This window comes from Chiloscyllium plagiosum, unplaced genomic scaffold (assembly GCF_037043375.1).
Source record: "Chiloscyllium plagiosum isolate Xiang-an unplaced genomic scaffold, Cpla_swu_hap1 HiC_scaffold_18, whole genome shotgun sequence".
In the NCBI taxonomy this organism is placed as follows: Eukaryota; Metazoa; Chordata; class Chondrichthyes; order Orectolobiformes; family Hemiscylliidae; genus Chiloscyllium; species Chiloscyllium plagiosum.
In genome coordinates this window covers 41,801,763-41,821,637 of record NW_028270156.1, presented here as the reverse complement: position 1 = coordinate 41,821,637, position 19,875 = coordinate 41,801,763, and the positions used below count along the sequence as shown (strand labels likewise).

The 19,875-nt window shown below is 42.4% G+C and overlaps 1 protein-coding gene across 13 annotated transcripts in view; it reads left to right on the top strand.

Moving 5' to 3' along the window:
- Positions 1-19,875, top strand: part of stk33 (serine/threonine kinase 33) — a 168,508-nt gene that overhangs the window by 99,507 nt on the left and 49,126 nt on the right. For all 13 annotated transcript variants that reach the window (XM_087996544.1, XM_087996538.1, XM_043705842.2 and 10 more), the window contains one exon: positions 3,472-3,559. In XM_087996544.1, the coding sequence (XP_087852670.1) occupies positions 3,472-3,559 (88 nt within the window). The remainder of the gene's footprint in view (positions 1-3,471; positions 3,560-19,875) is intronic.

The following is a 19,875-nucleotide window of genomic DNA, read 5'->3' as shown; positions in this document are numbered from 1 at the left end:
CCGCGTATTCCTTTTCAGCCACTTCTTCAGTCTGAGCCAGACTGTTTATAGCTGCGGATTTTTACTTAATCTCAGGATGAGCTTCTAATACTGAAAATGTGTTGCTGGAAAAGCGCAGCAACACATTTTTAGCTCTGATCTCCAGCATCTGCAGTCCTCACTTTCTCCTATGAGCTTCTAATACCACAGCAGCTGTGCCACATAGAGTCCTGGTTTCTATTCATCTTCAATTCAAAGTTAAGTCCACTTCAATTCAAAATTCAATCCAACATATTTAAAACACCTTCAATATTTTACTGCGTGTAACTTCTTCCTGCTCTTCAAAGTCCTTCCTCTACTCCTCAACTCTGGCCTTTTGTGCATTGCCCTTTAAAATCACTCCAATGTAGAGAACTGCTTTTGGCCTTTAAACTGTCATTCTCTGCAACCTTTTCCCTACCTAAACATTTCATGCTTGCTGATTTGCATGAAGGAATAAAGAGTTGCATATCCAAATAAATTAGGAGGCACAGTTTGTGGAAATGGGAGCAGATGTGAGAATATCTATGGCAAATTGAATTCAACATTGGGAAATATTAAGTTTAGGTTAGCTCAAGACAAGTCCGGAATATTTTCTTAAGACTAGATCTGCGCAGGTGCAAAACAATTGAAGTGCATTCATATACAAATCAATACAAGATAGTGCACAGGTGAATAAGAAATCAAAAAGGTTATTAAAATGTTGCCTATCATCTGAAGGAGATTGTAATTCAGAAGTGAGGGAGCAATTCAAGAGTCTTTCTCAGATACCATTTGTGTATAGTTTTGGGAACTGCACCTGAGCAAAATTAAATTGGCCATGAAAAGGGGTGTAGCACTGATGGATTTGAATGCTAATGGGGCTAAAGGAATGGATTTATAAGGAGAAGTCTGATATACTTTGTAAATCTTTGAGTTTAGAAGGCTGGGTGGATGAACTCATTGAGGCCTTTAAAATAACAATAGGGTTTTCTAGAATAGATACAGAGAAACTGTGTCCTTTACTAGAGGAAACCAGAACATGGGGGGCATAATTCTTCAAATGAGATCTACGGAAGTCAGAAGTGAAATCAAGAAGTTTTTATTTTACATATGCAGTACTGGAAACCTGGAATGCTTTATCTCAAAAGATTGGATGTTGATTCAGTTGACATTTTGTGACTAAACTTAATAAATGTTTCAAATAAAAGCAAAATACTGTGGATGCTGTAAATCTGAAATAAAAATAAACAATGCTGGAGAAACTCAGCAAGTCAGACAGTATCTATGGAGAAGGAAACAGGTAATGTCTTGAGTCTAGTATAGATGAGTCTCCTTCAGAACAGTTGGATGTTTGTTGGGTATGAGTAACAAGGACTACTGAGCAAAGAGGGATAAATGGAAGAGGTACAGATCACCTCATTCTCTAATAGAATGGCACAATAGTTGTGAGGGATGGAATGATCTCACCTTATTGATCACCTTTAGGGCAGCATGGTGGCTCAGTGATTCGCACTGTTGCCTCTCAGAACCAGAGACCTGGATTCAATTTCAGCCTTGGGTGACTGTCTGAATGGAGTTTGCATATTCTCCTCATGTTGGCATGGTTTCAGCCGAGTGCTCCAGTTTCTTCCCACAGTCCAAAGATGTACGGGTTAGGTGGACTGGCCATGTTAAATTGTCCCGTAATGTCTAGAGATATGCAAGTTAGGTTGGTTGGCCATGGCAAATGCGGGATTATGGGGGCTGGATTCCAGTGGGATACTGTTTGGAGGGTTGGTGCAGACTCAATGGGTCGAATGGTTTCTTTCTGCAATTAGGGAGTATATGATTCTGTAATTCTATGGTTATATCTGCTTGCATGAACTTGCTTGCTTTTGTAGAATTTTCTCAAGCCAATATGGCACAGAATGAGGGAAATTAGTTCATTGTCTCCATGGCTGGCTCTTTATAGAGCAATTCCGTCAATCCAATCTCCCACTTCACCCTCTAGTCTTGCAAATTTATTTACCTCAAGTTTCCTTTCAAAATCATTTATCATTGCCTCCTCAATTATGTTATCATCTCTGCCTCATATGCAGCTAATTCCAAGTCATTACCACTCAGTGTATATAAAAGTCTCCTCCTCATTGCTGCAAAATCTTAAAACTATGTCCCTTTGTCTTTTAAAGCATCAGCTAATGGGAAGTTTTTTTTATGTCTATGTCATTTAAATCCATAATAATTTTGCATACCTCCATTAAACATCCCTTGTTCTAAGGAAAACAATATTAGATTTTCCAACGTAATCTTATAGCTAAAATTCTTTATCTCTGGAACTATTCCATCAATTTATCTGTATACCTTTTCAAGGACACACATGCTTTCTAAAGTGTGGGGTGACCAAAACTGGTTGTAGTTGTCTATTTTGACCTAATGGGAGCCTTGTAAATGTTCAACACAATATTCCTTCTTTTTTGCTTACTGTGACAAAAGTCCTTGCTTTCTTTAAAACTATTTTAAATACTTATCTCTGCCTAAACCTTTAGTGTTTCTCTTTAAAATCTCCTTTGCTTCACTCAATTCTTTGTCTGATTGCTCCTTTTGACAAAAGTGCCTTTTGTCAAGACAGTTTTTCTGTACCAAAAATAAGTGCAGGCTAATATTTTCTTGTTTTGAATGACTTACATCTAAATTTAGTTTATATACCTGTTGTGTTATGCACATCAATTCTTTTCATTAATATTCCTGATTGAGTAAGCATTTTAGGAAAGGTTTTCCTGGGTTTGTGATCAGATGCCCAGAATAATTGGGTGCAGCAAATCACAGAAAATTGACCATGTCATTATGCATATTCACAAATATATTGTCTCATTTTTCTCCATCTAAAATTATGAAAGTAAATGAGACATATTTCTGAATAGATGTGTATTCTGACCCATGCAGTTTGCCATTTTGAGATTGTTCAGTATCCATTGGTATGAGACCTGAGGGAAAATCTGTTAAATCTGTAGTTATTCATTTGCAATGGTTTTAAATTCACAAATTAAGCTCCTCTTCTTGTCAGAACCAGTAATGTAGATGGAGTGTTATGTGTTCTATCTAGATTTCAATTACAAATTTATACAAATTTAAATAAATTAAAATTTCTCTGACTAGTCAGTTTTAAGCATGATCATACAGTAATGAAGAAATGAGTTCTGCTTCATTGACAAATCATTTAAAAACCCCTGGGTCTCAAGACAAAGATTTTGTGTTTGTACTTTAAACAGTTTCCATCATCAGAGGAGCAGTCTTTGACAGGTAAAAATACTTTGTAAAGATTAAGCTTGTTATCATCCATAATGGAAACTCTACAAAGATTTGTCAGTGAAACACCTTGCTGAAGAATTCACTTAATGGGAGAACTGTAGAAAGTTGATACTCAGAGAAATGCATTGCAGTGTATTCCATGCTATGTTCTGCAATCCGTTCTAAAATGTTTTCTTTACCCAGGTAACTGATTTTGGACTTTCTGTACAGAAAGGGGGTGTTGGTAGTGACAAAATGTTACAGGCAACCTGTGGAACTCCTTTGTATATGGGTAAGCAATGAGTTGATGTTTGCGTGTGTTTCTCAGCAGAAGTTTCCAATTAATATTTCATTTATAACCAGTGCATTTACTACGTTGTACTATTTTGTATGAATAGAAAATAAAATACAAAAAACAATTGAAAGCTATAGTTGTCGTAAAATGTCACTTTTGGCAAATATATTCCATAATGTGTTATATTTATCACTATTATTTCCCAGACTGAAGTAACTGAGACAGAAATAAATAAATATTAACACGAACATGCACTTTCCATCATACTTCTGTGTGGCATCATACCTTGTTGGAGAGATTCCTTTTGCACAACAAGGCTTTTAATGGCCTCAAACAATAAAATTTTATGCTTCAATCATTAATAGTTGAATTTTTCCATAGAAAGCTTGTTAGAACACAATAGACCAAAATTTTGCAAAATGTTATGCTGAATGATAGCATGCTTTATCATAAGGAATAGAGACCATTCAGTATGTAGGAGGAAATTGGATAAATATTTATACTGGAGAAAAATGAGGACAGATCAGGACAAGGTTAGTCTTGCGCTAGCAAAAGCAGGAGCATTTATGTTGTGCACATTGGCCCCTTCTGTACTGTCAACATGTTTTGTTCAATGGTTAGAAAATTTCATTCAGATGTTTGTGATATCGCAATCACAAAAATGTTATTTTTGATTTCAGACCCCAAAAGTGTTTTGTTACATAATTGTTCTCACATCTCCAGTTGTTTATTTTTAATCTAATGCTGTTTAAAAAATAAACCTTTCTGATATTACCAAACTAAAGGGTATTGTCAGTGGTAGATTGAGAGTTTACTTTTGCAATACATTAGTGAGAAATAATACACTTTCAATCACATTTTCTATTATATATTCTACATAATGAAGGATACGTACATGTTGCCTTTTAAACATATTCACTAACATAATGTCTTGTGGCATTAGCCTATTTCTAAATCCTCCCTCCTTGGCAGACCCTCAGGGTTGAAGATGATTTGCTTCCACCTGGGTTGTGGGTTCTGCAGTGATTGAACAGTCCAGTTCTGGAACTGGAGGCTCTGCCATTAGGGCAGCTGGTTTTTGAAAAGGTGAGTGGGTGGGATGCTCTGGATTCTGCACACTGTTTCTGCTACTAGTGTTTGGCCTCCACGTGCTCCATTCGGTGATGCTCAAAGTGGTTGTTGCCTTAGGGGATATGTCCACTCCAGTTTGTGCTCCAGTGCCTCAATACTGAGGATATTGGCCTGGAAGAGGACAGAGCTGAAAATGTGTTGCTGGAAAAGCGCAGCAGGTCAGGCAGCATCCAAGGAGCAGGAGAATCGACATTTCGGGCATGAGCACTTCAGGAATGAGGAAAGTGTGCCAAGCAGGCTAAGATAAAAGGTAGGGAGAAGGGACTTGGGGGAGGGGCGTTGGAAATGCGATAGGTGGAAGGAGGTTAAGGTAAGGGTGATAGGCCGGAGAGGTCAGGAAGAAGATTGCAGGTTAGGAAGGTGTTGCTGAGTTCGAGGGTTGAGACTGAGACAAGGTGGGGGGAGGAGAAATGAGGAAACTGGAGAAATCTGAGTTCATCCCTTGTGGTTGGAGGGTTTCTAGGCGGAAGATGAGGCGCTCTTCCTCCAGCCGTCGTGTTGCTATAGTCTGGCGATGGAGGAGTCCAAGGACCTGCATGCCCTTGGTGGAGTGGGAGGGGGAATTGAAGTGTTGAGCCATGGGGTGGTTGGGTTGGTTGGTCCGGGTGTCCCAGAGGTGTACTCTGAAATGTTCCGCAAGTAGGCGGCCTGTCTCCCCAATATAGAGGAGGCCACATCGGCCACACCTTCCTAACCTGCAATCTTCTTCCTGACCTCTCTGCCCCCACCCCCACTCCACCCTGTCACCCTCACCTTATCACCCTCACCTTAACCTCCTTCCACCTATCGCATTTCCAATGCCCCTCCCCAAGTCCCTCCTCCCTACCTTTTATCTTAGCCTGCTTGGCACACTTTCCTCATTCCTGAAGAAGGGCTCATGCCTCCCTGTTACATAATCCTTTTATAAATTTGACTTCTTAGCATGTATAATATATAATTATATAGATTGCTGGGTGCATGACGAGGAAGGCCCATTAGTTGACATTCTGGGGAGGGGGAGGTGGGGGTGTGGGGCACAACATGCAGTAGGAAGAGGTACACACCTGTGTGAAGCGTTTTGAATTTGACTTTCAAGAGATTCCTGAATCTAGACTGTGGATCACGAGTCATGCAGAAACTGGCTCGTCTGCACGAAAAAACGAATACCTCCCCTGCAATGGGGTGCAGTGTGTGATTTGTTACCTTCAGCTTTTATTTCATGCCTTTAATAGTTCAGAGTGCTGGGAATGATCTGAGAATCCCAGTGTTTGACCCTACCTGTCATCTTTAAATGGCTCTGGAGTCTATCTGACTCTATGACTATTGTACATCCTATAATATTTTAGCGAGTAAAGAATAAGACTAGATTTTTTTTTCCATGCTTGAGACTTTAATAAAGTGAAGATTTGTATTTTGCAGGGAATGATTTATGTTGCTGACAGCAATCGGCTATGTGCATAACAGTATAACAGTAACAATGCCAACCAGTGGTCAGCAATGGTGTACACTGAAATAAATCCAAATCCAGCAGGCAAACAGGTTTTGTGGGTCAGTTTAAGTTGCTTACCTGTTCTTCTTTGAAGACATTTTTCATGTCCTTCTCATTTTGGTTCTTGATCCTAGAAGAACACCAGATGGTGCTATTATTACTGCTATTCATTAAGCATTGGCTACTGACTTGCACTATAAGAGAAAAAGTATGTTTTGAAAATAACAATGCTTTCATACTGGTTTGCAGTTAGTTCTATTCATCAATTTTCTGGTGCACAACAATAAAAGAACTAGTACTCTACGTAAATCAGTAATTCGATTTTAGAGATGTATCTGTTTCTCGGTTACCTGTAATACCAGATTTTGCAACTTGAACAATGTTTGCTTCATGTGTAGTCAGTAACATTTGGATACAACTCGACTGTGTGGTTAACATGGATTCTTTAAGCAGTTTAGCATTCATATCAAACAAACATGCAAAAGCTTCTTTCAAATATGTTGATTGCTCATACATTAATGCATAGCAGGACTTCACTTCAGATAAGTTTAATTCGCATTGCATTAACAATAGAGTTCTTAGTTTGCTGTATGATTAAGGGAAAATGCATAAGCATTGCAGATGAGACAATGGAATCAAGGTTTCTCACTGAACTAGTCGCTAGTAACTGTCCTTACCATCTATGATTTCTGTTCATTTTTAGTAATAGTTTTAACTGTAGCAGAAGTGAGGAATGGGAGATTAACCATTTAAGCATTTGTATAGTTTTAAGATGTTAAATAAACTGTTCTTCATTAGCTTGCCAATACAAATACTTTGATTATAATTACATTTTCAATGATTTTAAAAAGATACAAAAGTTATTTTCGAATCATATTCTCCCTTCTTTACATGTATTTAGTCAGAATTTCAAACTGCACTTAATCCTCATTTGAACATAAGAAATAGGAGCAGGAATAGCCATCTGGCCCATTGAGCCTGCTCCACCATTCAATAAGATCATTGCTGATCTTTTCATGGACTCAGTTCCACTTACCCTTCTGCTCACCGTAAGTCTTAATTCCTTTACTGTTCACAAATCTGTCTATCGTTGCCTTAAAAACATTTAACGAGGTAGCCTCAACTGGGCAGAGAATTCCACAGATTCACAACCCTTTAGGTGAAGAAGTTCCTCCTCAACTTAGTCGTAAATCTGGTTCTTCTTATTTTGAGGCTATACCCCCAGTTCTAGATTCATCCGCCAGTGGAAATGACCTCCCAGCTCCTATACTATCTATTCCCCATATCATTTTATGCATTTCTATAAGACCCCCCCCCCGATCCTGCCATTCTTAATTCCAGTGAGTTCAGTCCCAGTCTACTCAATCTCTCCTAATAGGACAACCTTCTCTGATGGAGGCAATATGTACTTGAGGTACCTTTTATATCATATAATATTACCTGTCCCTAGTTGCTGTTGGTAAGGTGGTAGTGAGCTGCCTGCTTAAACCACTGCAGTCTGTGCGTTATAGGTAGGCCCACAATGGCATAAGGGAAGGTGTTCCACCGACCATGAAGGAACAGTGATGTATTTCCAAGTCCGGATGATGAGTGGCTTGGAGGGAACTTGGAGTGGTTTTTCTATTCATCTGCTCTCTTAACCTTTTTATAGCTGAAAGTGATTATGAGTTTGTAAGGTATTGTCTAAGGAGTTTTGGTGAGCTTCTGCAATGCATCTTGCTATTCAGTCGGTGTTAGAGGGAATGGATGTTGTGGCAATTTAGTGGGCTACCTTGTCCTGGATGGTGTCAATCTTCTTGAGTGATACTGGTGCTGCTCCTATCAAGGCAACTGGGGAGCATTGCAGCACACTCCTTACTTGTGCTTCCTGGATGATGGACTGGCTTTGGGGAGTCAATATTTGAATCCAGGCTATAATGAAGTCAGGAGTTGAGTGGCCCTGGTGAAACTGAAACTGGGCATCGCTGAGCAAGTGCTGATGACACCTTTCATCACTTTGCTGATGATTGAGAGTAAACTGTGCGGTAATTGACTGGGTTGGATTTGTCGTTTTTGTGTACAGGAAATAGCTGGACAATTTTCCACATTGTTGGGTAGATGCCAGTGTTGTAACTACACTGGAGGAGCTTGGCTAGGGGAGCAGCTAGTTCTGAAGCACAAGTCTTCAGTACTGTTGCCTCCAACTGTTTCTTGATATCACATGGAGTGAATCAAATGGGCTGAAGACTGGTGTCTGTAATGCTGGTGAATACTTCAGCCTTATGTTTGCACTGATCATTGAGGATGGGGATATTTGTGGAGCCCCTTACTCCAATGAGTTGTTTAATTGTCCATCACCATTCATGACTTTATATGGCAGGACTGCAGATCTTAGATCTGGTCCACTAGTTTAGGTTCACTGAGCTCTGTCTATCACTTGCTGTTTATGCTGTTTGGCATGCAGATAGTTCTGTTTGGTAGCTTCACAGGTTGACCCCTCATTTTTAGGGTCAAGATTAGAGTTGTGCTGGAAAAGCACAGTAAGTCAGGCAGCATCTGAGGAACAGGAAAATTGACGTTTCGGGCAAATGCCCTTCATCAGGAATAAGGCAGGGAGCCTCCGGGGTGGAGAGATAAATGGGAGGGGGTGGGATTGGGGAGAAGTTAGCTAAGAGTACAATAGGTGGATGGAGGTGGGAATGAAGGTGATAGGTTAGAGAGGAGGGTGGAACAGATAGGTGGAAAGGAAGATTGGCGGGTAGGATAGGTCATGAGAATGGTGCTGAGCTGGCCGGTTGGAACTGGGGTAAGGTAGGGGAAGGGGAAATGAGAAAACTGGTGAAGTGTTCTGAGGTGGGAGATGAGGCGTTCTTCCTCCAGGCGTCGGGTGGTGAGGGAGTGGCGGTGGAGGAGGCCCAGGACCTGCATGTCCTTGGCAGAGTGGGAGTGAGAGTTGAAATGTTCGGCCAAGGGGCGGTGGGGTTTATTGGTTCGTGTGTCCCGGAAATGTTCCCTAAAGTGCTCTGCGAGAAGGCGTCCAGTCTCCCCAATGTAAAGGAGACCACATCGGGAGCAACGGATACAATAAAATACATTGGTGGATGTGCAGGTGAAACTTTGATGTATGTGGAAGGCTCCTTCGGGGCCTTGGATGGAGGTGAGGGGGGAGGTGTGGGTGCATGTTTTGCAATTCCTGCGGTGGCAGGGGAAGGTGCCAGGAGGGGGAGGTGGGTTGTTGGGGGAACATGGACCTGACCAGGTAGTCATGGAGGAAACGGTCTTTGCGGAAAGCGGATAGGGATGGGGAGGGGAATATATCCTTCCTGGTGGGGTCCGTTTGTAGGTGGCGGACAATGCAGTTCACGTGGAGGTTGGTAGGGTGGAAGGTGAGGACGGCGGGGGGGGGGGGGGGGGGTTCTGTCCTTGTTGCAGTTGGAGAGGTGGAGTTTCAGGGCGGAGGTGTGGGATGTGGATGAGATGCGTTGGAGGGGATCTTCAACCACATGGGAAGGGAAATTACGGTCTTTAAAGAAGGAGGCCATCTGGTGTGTTCTGTGGTGGAACTGGTCCTCCTGGTAACATATACGGCGGAGGCGGAGGAATTGGGAATACGGGATAGCATTTTTGCAGGAGGTAGGGTGGGAAGAGGTGTAATCCAGGTAGCTGTGGGAGTCGGTGAGTTTGTAAAAATTGTTGGTGTTAAGTCAGTTATCAGCGATGGAGATGGCAAGGTCCAATAAGGGGAGGGAGGTGTCAGAGTGGAATGTGTTGGTGAAGTTGATGAACTGCTCAACCTCCTTGCGGGAGCACAAGGTGGCGCCGATGCAGTCATCAGTGTAGCGGAGGAAGAGGTGGGGAGTGGTGCCGGTGTAACTACAGAAGATGGACTGTTGTACGTAGCTGACAAAGAGACAGGCCTAGCTGAGCCCCATGCGGGTGCCCATGGCTACCCCTTTGGTTTGGAAGAAGTGTGAGGATTCAATGGAGGAATTGTTAAGGGTGAGGACCAATTTTAGGTATGATTGGTGCTGCTCTTGCCATGCTTTCTTGCACTCTTCATTGAAACATGGTTGATCCCCTGGCTTCTCTTGCGGGGAAGGCAGTAGAGCAACAATGGCAGGAATGTCTGGGTGTAATTGAGGACACAGTACAGAGGTTCATCCCAAAGAAAAGATTATCCGGTGGAGATGGGGGTTAGTGGAGGTTGGGGGGCCGGGGGTACTGGACAACCATGACTGACAAAGGAAGTCAGGAAATGTATCAAAGAAAAAGAGACAGCCTATAAAGTGGCCAAGAGCACTGGGAAACCAGAAGATTGGAAAGGCTACAAGAACAAACAGAGGATGACAAAGAGAGAAATAAGGAAGGAGAGGATCAATTATGAAGGTAGGCTAGCCGCTAATATTAGAAATGATAGCAAAAGTTTATTTCAATACATAAGAAACAAATGAGAGGCAAAAGTAGACATTGAGCCACTCCGAATTGATGCTGGAAGGCGAGTGATGGGAGATCAGGAAAGAGCTGAAGAACTTAATAAGTACTTTGCGTCAGTCTTCACAGTGGAAGACATGAGTAATATCCCAACAATTAAGGAGAGTCGGGGGTAGAGTTGAGTCTGGTAGCTGTTACAATGAGAAAGTGCTAGAAAAGCTAAAAGGTCTAAAGAATTTTAAATCTCCTGGCCCCGATGGGCTACATCCTAGAGTTCTGAGGGAGATGGCTGAGGAAACAGCGGAGGCATTGGTTGCGATCTTCTGGAGTCAGGGAAAGTCCCAGATGATTGGAAAATCACTGTTGTAACCTCCTTGTTCAAGAAAGGATCAAGATAAAGGATGGAAAATTATAGGCTGATTAACCTAACCTCGGTTGTTGGTTAAATTCTAGAATCAGTTGTTAAGGATGAGATTTCTAAATTCTTGGAGGTGCAGGGTCAGATTAGAACAAATCAGCATGGATTTAGTAAGGGGAGGTTGTGCCTGACAAACCTGTTAGAATTCTTTGAAGAGGTAACAAGTAGGTTCCAAGGAAACAGTGGATGTTATCTATGTAGACTTCCAAAAGGCCTTTGATAAGGTGCCTCATAGGAGGCTGCTAAGTAAGGTGAGGTTCCATGGTGTTCGAGGTGAGCTACTGGCATGGATTGAGGATTGGCTGACTGACAGAAGGCAGAAAGTTGGGATAAAAGGCTCTTTTTTGGAATGGCAGCCTGTGACAATTGGTGTCCCGCAGGGTTCGGTGTTGGGGCTGCAGTTGTTCACTTTATATATTAATGATCTGGGGGCATTCTGGCAAAGTTTGCTGATGGTACAAAGTTAGGTGGACAGGCAGGTGATACTGAGGAGGTGGGGAGGCTGCAGAAAGATTTTGACAGTTTAGGAGAGTACTCCAAGAAATGGCTGATGAAATGTGAGCAAATGTGAGGTCCTGCACTTTGGGGAAAAAAAATACAGGCAAGGGCTATTTTCTAAACAGTGAGAAAATTCATAAAGCATAAGTACAAAGGGATCTGAGAGTGCTCGTCCAGGATTCTATGAAGGTTAACTTGCAGGTTGAGTCCATGATTAAGAAAGTGAATGTGTTGCTGTCATTTATCCCAAGTGGGTTGGAATCTAAAAGCAGCGATGTGCTTCTGAGACTTTATAAAGCATTAGGAGGAGAAAGTGAGGACTGCAGATGCTGGAGATCAGAGCTGAAAATGTATTGCTGGAAAAGCGCAGCAGGTCAGGCAGCATCCAAGGAGCAGGAGAATCGACGTTTCGGGCATGAGCCCTTCTTCAGGAATGAGGAGAGTGTGCCAAGCAGGCTAAGATAAAAGGTAGGGAGGAGGGACTTGGGGGAGGGGTGTTGGAAATGCGATAGGTGGAAGGAGGTCAAGGTGAGGGTGATAGGCCAGAGTGGGGGTGGGGGCGGAGAGGTCAGGAAGAAGATTGCAGGTTAGGAAGGTGGTGCTGAGTTCAAGGGATTTGACTGAGACAAGGTGGGGGGGAGGGGAAATGAGGAAACTGGAGAAACCTGAGTTCATCCCTTGTGGTTGGAGGGTTCCTAGACGGAAGATGAGGCGTTCTTCCTCCAACCGTCGTGTTGCTATGGTCTGACGATGGAGGAGTCCAAGGACCTGCATGCCCTTGGTGGAGTGGGAGGGGGAGTTGAAGTGTTGAGCCACGGCGTGGTTGGGTTGGTTGGTCCGGCTGTCCCAGAGGTGTTCTCTGAAACGTTCCGCAAGTAGGCGGCCTGTCTCCCCAATATAGAGGAGGCCACATCGGGTGCAGCAGATGCAATAAATGATGTGTGTGTGGCGGTGCAGGTGAATTTGTAGCGGATATGGAAGGATCCCTTGGAGCCTTGGAGGGAAGTAAGGGGGGAGGTGTGGGCGCAAGTTTTGCATTTCTTGCGGTTGCAGGGGAAGGTGCTGGAAGTGGAGGTTGGGTTGGTGGGGGGTGTGGACCTGACGAGGGAGTCACGGAGGAAGTGGTCTTTTTGGAACGCTGATAGGGGAGGGGAGGGAAATATATCCCTGGTGGTGGGGTCCGCTTGGAGGTGGCGGCAATGACAGCGGATGATACGCTGTATATTGAGGTTGGTGGGGTGGTAGGTGAGGACCAGTGGGGTTCTGTCCTGGTGGCGATTGGAGGAGCGGTGCTCAAGGGCAGAGGAGCGGGAAGTGGAGGAGACGCGGTGGAGGGCATCGTCGATCACGTCTGGGGGGAAATTGCGGTCTTTGAAGAAGGAGGCCATCTGGGTTGTACGGTATTGGAATTGGTCCTCCTGAGAGCAGATGTGGCGGAGACAAAGGAATTGGGAATATAGAATGGCGTTTTTACAGGGGGCAGGGTGGGAGGAGGTGTAGTCTAGGTAGATGTGGGAGTCGGTCGGTTTATAGTAAATGTCCGTGTTGATTCGGTCACCCGAGATAGAAATGGTAAGGTCTAGGAAGGGGAGGGAGGAGTCTGAGACGGTCCAGGTGAATTTGAAGTCGGGGTGGAAGGTGTTGGTAAAGTGGATGAACTGTTCAACCTCCTTGTGGGAGCACGAGGCAGCGCGATACAGTCATCGATGTAGCGGAGGAAAAGGTGGGGGTGGTGCCATTGTAGCTGCGGAAGATGGAAGCACTAGTTAGGCCCCATTTAGAATACTGTGTCCAATTTTGGACCCCACACCTCAGGAAGGACATACTGGCACTGGAGTGTGTCCAGTGGAGATTCACACTGATGGTCCCTGGAATGATAGGCCTAACATACGATGAATGGCTGAGGATCCTGGGATTGTAAACTCATTTGAGTTTAGAAGGTTGAAGGAAGATCAGTAGAAACTTACAAGGTAATGCATGGCTTAGAAAGGGTGGACGGTGGGAAGTTGTTTCCATTAGGTGGGGAGTCTAGGAGCCATGGGCACAGCCTTAGAATTAAAGGGGTTCAATTTAGAACGGAAATTAGGAGACATTTCTTCAGCCAGAGAGTGATGGGTCTGTGGAATTCATTGCCATGGAGCACAGTGGAGGCTGGGACATTAAATGTCTTCAAGGCAGAGATTGATAAATTCTTGATCTCACAAGGAATTCAGGGCTACGGGGAGAGTGCGGGTAAGTGGAGTTGAAATGCCCATCAGCCATGATTAAGTGGTGGAATGGACTCGATGGGCCGAATGGCCTTACTTCCACTCCTTTTTCTTATGGTCTTCATGGTAATGGTTAAGTGGGAATATGCAGGACCATGAGGTTGCAGATTGTGCCGGAATGCAATTCTGCTGCTGCTGTTAGGCCACAGCGCCTCAAGTATGGCTAGTCTTGAGTTGCTAGATCTGTTTGGTCTTTCCCACTGAGCATGGTGATAGTGCCACATATAATGGAGTGTGTTTTCAATGTGAATGTGAGACTTAATCTCCACAAAGTCTGTGTGATGGTCACTCTTACTGATTCTGTCGTGAACAGATGCATCTGCAGCCGGCAGATTATAAGGATGAGATCAATGATTATAATTCTATTAGTTTTAAAATGGTTATGGAAAAGGATAGATCTGATCTAAAAGTTAACATCCTAATTTGAAGTAAGGCCAATTTTGACAATATTAGGCAAGAACTTTCAAAATTTGATTTGGAGGAAGCTACTCACAGGTTGGGAAGTGGGAGGGCTAAGAAAATGTGAGTTGAGAGACAGTATGTTCCTGTTAGTGTGAAGGCAAGTCTGGTAGGTGTAGAGAATGCTGAATGACTGAGAAACTGAGGCTCTAATCAAGAAAAAGGAGACATGTGTCTTGTATAAACAACTGCGATCAAGTGAGTCTCTAGAGGAGTATAAGGGCAGTAGGGGCACAATGGAGGGATCAGGAGGGTAGGCGGGGACATGAATGAGAACATTGGCAAATAGGGTTGAGAATGCAAAGAGATTCTGGAAGTACATTGAGGGCAAAGGAGTAACTAGGGAGAGAATAGAGCCCCTTGAAGATCATCGTGGCCTTCTATATGTGGAACTACAGGAGATCAGTGAGATACTAAACAAACATTTTGCATCAGTATTTACCGTGGAGAAGGACATGGAAGCTAGGGTCCCTGGGGAAATAAATAGTGATGTCTTGAAAAGTCGTCTTATTACAGAAGAGGAGGTGCTGGAGGTCTTAAACATATAAAGGCAGATAAATATCTGGACCTGATCAGGTGTTTCCCAGACCTTTGTGGGAAGCAAGGAAAGAGACTGCTAGGCCCTTTGCAGAGACACTTGTATCATGGAGAGCCATGGGTGACGTGCCGGAGACTGGAGATTGGCTAATGTGGTACCATTATTTCAGAAAGGCTGTAAGGAAAAGTCAAGGAACTATAGACTGGTGAGTCTGACATTGGTAGTGGCTAAATTGTTGGAGGGGATTTAGTGGAGTCACAGGTAGATAGGATAGTGAAGAAGGCATTTTTAGATTAGATTCCCTACCGTATGGAAACAGGCCCTTTGGCCCAAAAAGTCCATACCGACCCTCTGAAGAGTAAACCACCCAGACCAATTCCCCATATTCGCCCCTGACTATGGGCAGTTTAGCATGACCAATTCACATAATCTGCACATCTTTGGATTATGAGAGAAAACCAGAGCACCTGGAGGAAACCCAAACAGACACGGGGAGAATGTGTAAACTCCACGCAATCAATCACCCGAGGTTAAAATCGAACCTGGGTCCCTGGCACTGTGAGGCAGCAGTGCTAACCACTGAGCCACTATGACACCCAAATCTTTCCTTTATTGGTATGCTTTCCTTTACTGGTCAGAGCATTGAGTATAGCAGTTGGGACATCATGTTGCGATTGTACAGGATATTGGTTAGGCCACTTTTGGAATATTGCGTGCAGTTCTGATCTTCCTCCATTGGAAGGATGTTGTGAAACTTGAAAGGGTTCAGACAAAATTTACAAGGATGTTCGTGTGGGTTGCAGGATTTGAGCTATGGGGAGAGGCTGAATAGGCTGGAGCTGTTTTGCCTGGAGCGCCGGAGGCTGAGTGGTGACCTTACAGAGGTTTATAAAATCATGAGAGGTATGGATAGGGTAAATAGGTAAGGTCTTTTCTTTGATGTGGGGAAGTCCAGAACTAGAGGGCATAGGTTTAGGGTGAGAGGGGAAGGTATAAAAGGGACCAAAAGGGCAACATTTTCACACAGAAGGTGGTGTGTGAATGGAATGAGCTGCCAGAGGAAGTGGTGGAAGCTGGTACATTTACAACATTTACAAGGCATCTAGATTGGTATGTGAATAGGAAGGGTTTAGAGGGATATGGGTCAAGTGCTGGCAAATGGAACTAGATTAGGTTGGGATATCTCTTCGGCATGGATGAGTTGGATTGAAGGATCTGTTTCCGTGCTGTACATCTTAGATTCTATTTACATGCATTCGGAAAGGCAAGGGCTAATTAGGGATAGTCAACATGGCTTTGTGTGTGGGAAAGTGTGTCTCACTAACTTGATTGAGCTTTTTGAAGAGGTGACAAAGAAAGTTGATGAAGGCAGAGCGGTAGATGTGGTCTAATGGACTTCAGCAAAGCATTTAACAAGGTTCTGTGTGGTAGACTGATTTTTAAAGTTAGATCACATGGGATCCAGTGGGAGCTAACCAATTTGATGCAAATTTGGCTTGAAAGTTAGAGGGTGGTGGTGGAGGGTTGTTTTTCGGACTAGAGGCCTGAGACTAACGGTGTGCCACAAGAGTTGGTGCTGGGTCCACTGCTCTTCGTCATTTTTATAAATAATTTGGATGTGAACATAGGCGGTATGGTTAAAAAGTTTGCAGATGACACCAAAACAGGTGGTGTAGTGGTCAGTAAAGAAAATTACCGGAATCAATATTGAGAGATAAGATCAACTCTTACTTGGAGCGTTCTGGATTAAACAGGGATAGTTAGCATAATTTTGTTCAGGGAAGGTCATGGTCTTACTAATGTAATTTGAATATTTTGAGGAAGTAGACATTTAGGAGGAGCATGTGAGACTGCTTAGATGAAAAGATGAAGGCAGTGAAGGTGGTAAAAGAAAGGTACGTGAAATAGGTGTAAACGTTGGCTATGAAAAGGAGTCGACAGCTCCTTTCAGTTCAGAAGAATTTGTGCTCATCTCAAAATTGTGATTCTGATTCTGTTTCTATCTACATAAATGTTGCCAGAACTACTGAGTTTCTTCCTGTTTTTATTTCAGGTTCCCAACATCTGCAATATTTTACTTTTATTTAATACCCTGTTTGTTACTTTAGGCAGTTAGATTAGATTACTTACAGTGTGGAAACAGGCCCTTCGGCCCAACAAGTCCACACCGACCCTTCGAAGAGCAACCCACCCAGACCCATTTACCCCTTCACCTAACACTACGGAGAATTTAGTATGGCCAATTCACCTAACCTGTACATTTTTGGATTGGGGGAGGAAACCGGAGCACCCGAAGGAAACCCACGCAGACACGGGGAGAATGTGCAAACTCCACACAGATAGTTGCCTGAGGCGGGATTTGAACCTGGGTCTCTGGCGCTGTGAGGCAGCAGTGCTAACCCCTGTGCCACCGTGCCGCCCACTAAAGTAAATTTGCATTCCACCATCTGCCATGGCAGGATTTGAACCCAGGTCCCCAGAACACTCCCTCATTTGGAATTGAAAGATCTTTATTCAGTTATGAGAAGTGAGTTTTTTTGATGTTGATTCTCTCAAATAAAACTACCTAAAAGAGATCACCATATCATCACCTCATTGCTGTTTGGAGAATTATGGTGTCTGCAAAACAGCTGCAATGTTTACAACAGTCCCAGCTCTAGTTTGTACGTCACCCAGTCTCAAGCATTTTATACAGATGTACTAAGATTCTATAATCAATACAAAACATGTTGTTTTTGAATTTTTGAATGGTTGAAGGTGAGTTGGGAAGTCTAAGAGGTGTTTCAAATTTCTCAATGGTATATGTATACATTTTCTTCAAATTATTGGTGTTAGGTGCAGGGTATTGTCTCGCTGATGAGAAAAACATATAACTTACATAAGTTAAGCTTTTGGTATACAATTATTAGATCCTTTCATGAGATTTAGGATTTGTCGACAAGGGCAACATTTATTGCTAATTCACAGTTAGCCTTTGTGACATTGTTGCTGAGACGACTTGATGGTTCAATGGCTTAGGCTGTTACCACGAACAATTAATATTGATATCTGGATCTGGAGGCAAATATAGGACAAATCAGCTGAGGATGTTGAATTTCCTTTCATATAAGAACATTAATCAAGTGTTTGGTAACAAATGCGTAGGCACATGATGAAACTACCAATGTTGGCTTTTTATTTTAGTTTTTATTGTTTTGATGTCAACACAAATTGCACCCATATATAATCTGCATGTAACACTAAAATGCAAGAATGAGGTAAAATGATGATACAATTAATAGTTTGGGAAAATATTATGATGCAGTTGGTAAGACAAATATCATGACTCATGGAGGTGTTATGCTCGAAATTAAATCCTATTATTCCCAGAATTGTATAAATGTGAAAGATTTATCTCTTCATAACTTAAACATTATGCTTTCTTAAATGTTCCCCTTCACAAACAGGTACACAAAGACAAACATGACATACATATTAAGGGTGGGAAAATGGAAACACAATTTGACAGCACAACTTGGACCATGGGATTCAATGAGTTTTATTTTCTTTAAATAGTTTTTTTGTTCTTGCTGGAGACACAATGTTGTCTACATACCGATGCTGTCCTACCTTGGTTGACAGAGAATTTGTCCTTTCAGTGTCTTTGAAGGTATTTTATTCTTCTCAACAGGGAATTTGCAGAGAAAACTGAGTGGAAAACAGCTAGCCGTCTGTTATTGGAAACTTTCCTAGATCTCTACACAGGGACTGAGAGAGAGAGAGAGAGAGAGAGAGACAGAAAGACAGACAACAGATTTTTAAAAATAATTTTCTTTGCAGGTTGGGCAGTTCTGTGATGAACCTTTCAGCACATTGCAATGCTCACTTGATCAAGCGCCAATCGTAGTGTTGTTGTCAAGCAGCTTCATGATGTATGCTTTTGCTCTCACTGTTCCAGGGAAAATACAAGATTGTATTTAACTCGAGATGTGATCCCCAAACATGATTTTTCGAGACTACAACTATCCCTTTGCAAACTCTCCTGGATTTAAAACAATATCTTCCTTTTTTAGTCTGCTATCCAAAAAGTAGGAAATAAAAAGATCTGATCTTTATATAAAAGACAAATGAAATTTAAAACTGAAATTGTGAATCATTACAAATTTGCATATTTATGTCACACCTTTTTTGCACCAGTGATTTAAAATTGCTGCATGATGCCTGGGATTAATAATGGGCTAAAGGACACCTCTACTACCTAACATAGTCTCTGCTGCTTGCTGTGATGGTTCAAGCTACTAATAAAGCAAGGTTTGCAATCTGTCATGATAGTAGTAAGATATGAACAATCAACTTTTGGCCTCCATTGTCTGATTTTAATATTTAAGACCTTTGTGCACTAAAATCCTTTTAAAAAAGATAAAATAAGGTCTTAAAATGGCTATAGTAATAAACTGACCAAAGTTCAAAAATTATTGGAAGTTAGATCTGGATATTCAGTTTGAATTACACATTTTGGATAAGCTTCACATGTAGGAGATGAAAAACTTAGTTGTAAATTATGCAGCTCAGAACACAATGAGGTACCTATATTTCAAGCTATGGTAGATCAGAGAGAAAGATGAACCAGGTCTGGAGAAGGCTTACGCTTTCTGTGTTTTCTCTCATTCTCCCTCAAAGGCCATTACCCAGAGGTAAAGCAAATTGGAGAAATATCCATGCACTAAGAACTCAAATATATCTACAGTTTTCACTGCTGTTGAGGATACAATTATGGTGTCAGGTTTAATCTAGTACCTCAAAGATACCCCAAAGCTTTAAAATTTCATATTCTTTTATCATTTTTTTAACTGGACATGCTCTACTTTTTAATCTTGATAACTGTAATTGTGTGTTTGATGCAGCCTCTTTATTTTACTTGGTGTTAGCAACTAATAAAATTGCTCCTTTTGTTTACTACTCAAGAAACTTTGTAATTTGATTCTGATGAACTGCATTTTTATTTCAACAAGTTATAGCTGCATGTTCAAAATAATTCAAGTTTTGCTGTGGCTAACTGACAGGATTAAAATGACGGGGGGGTGGGGGGGGGGGAACCTATTCACTCCTCTCCTGGTCATAGCATATCATTCTGTCTTATTCTCT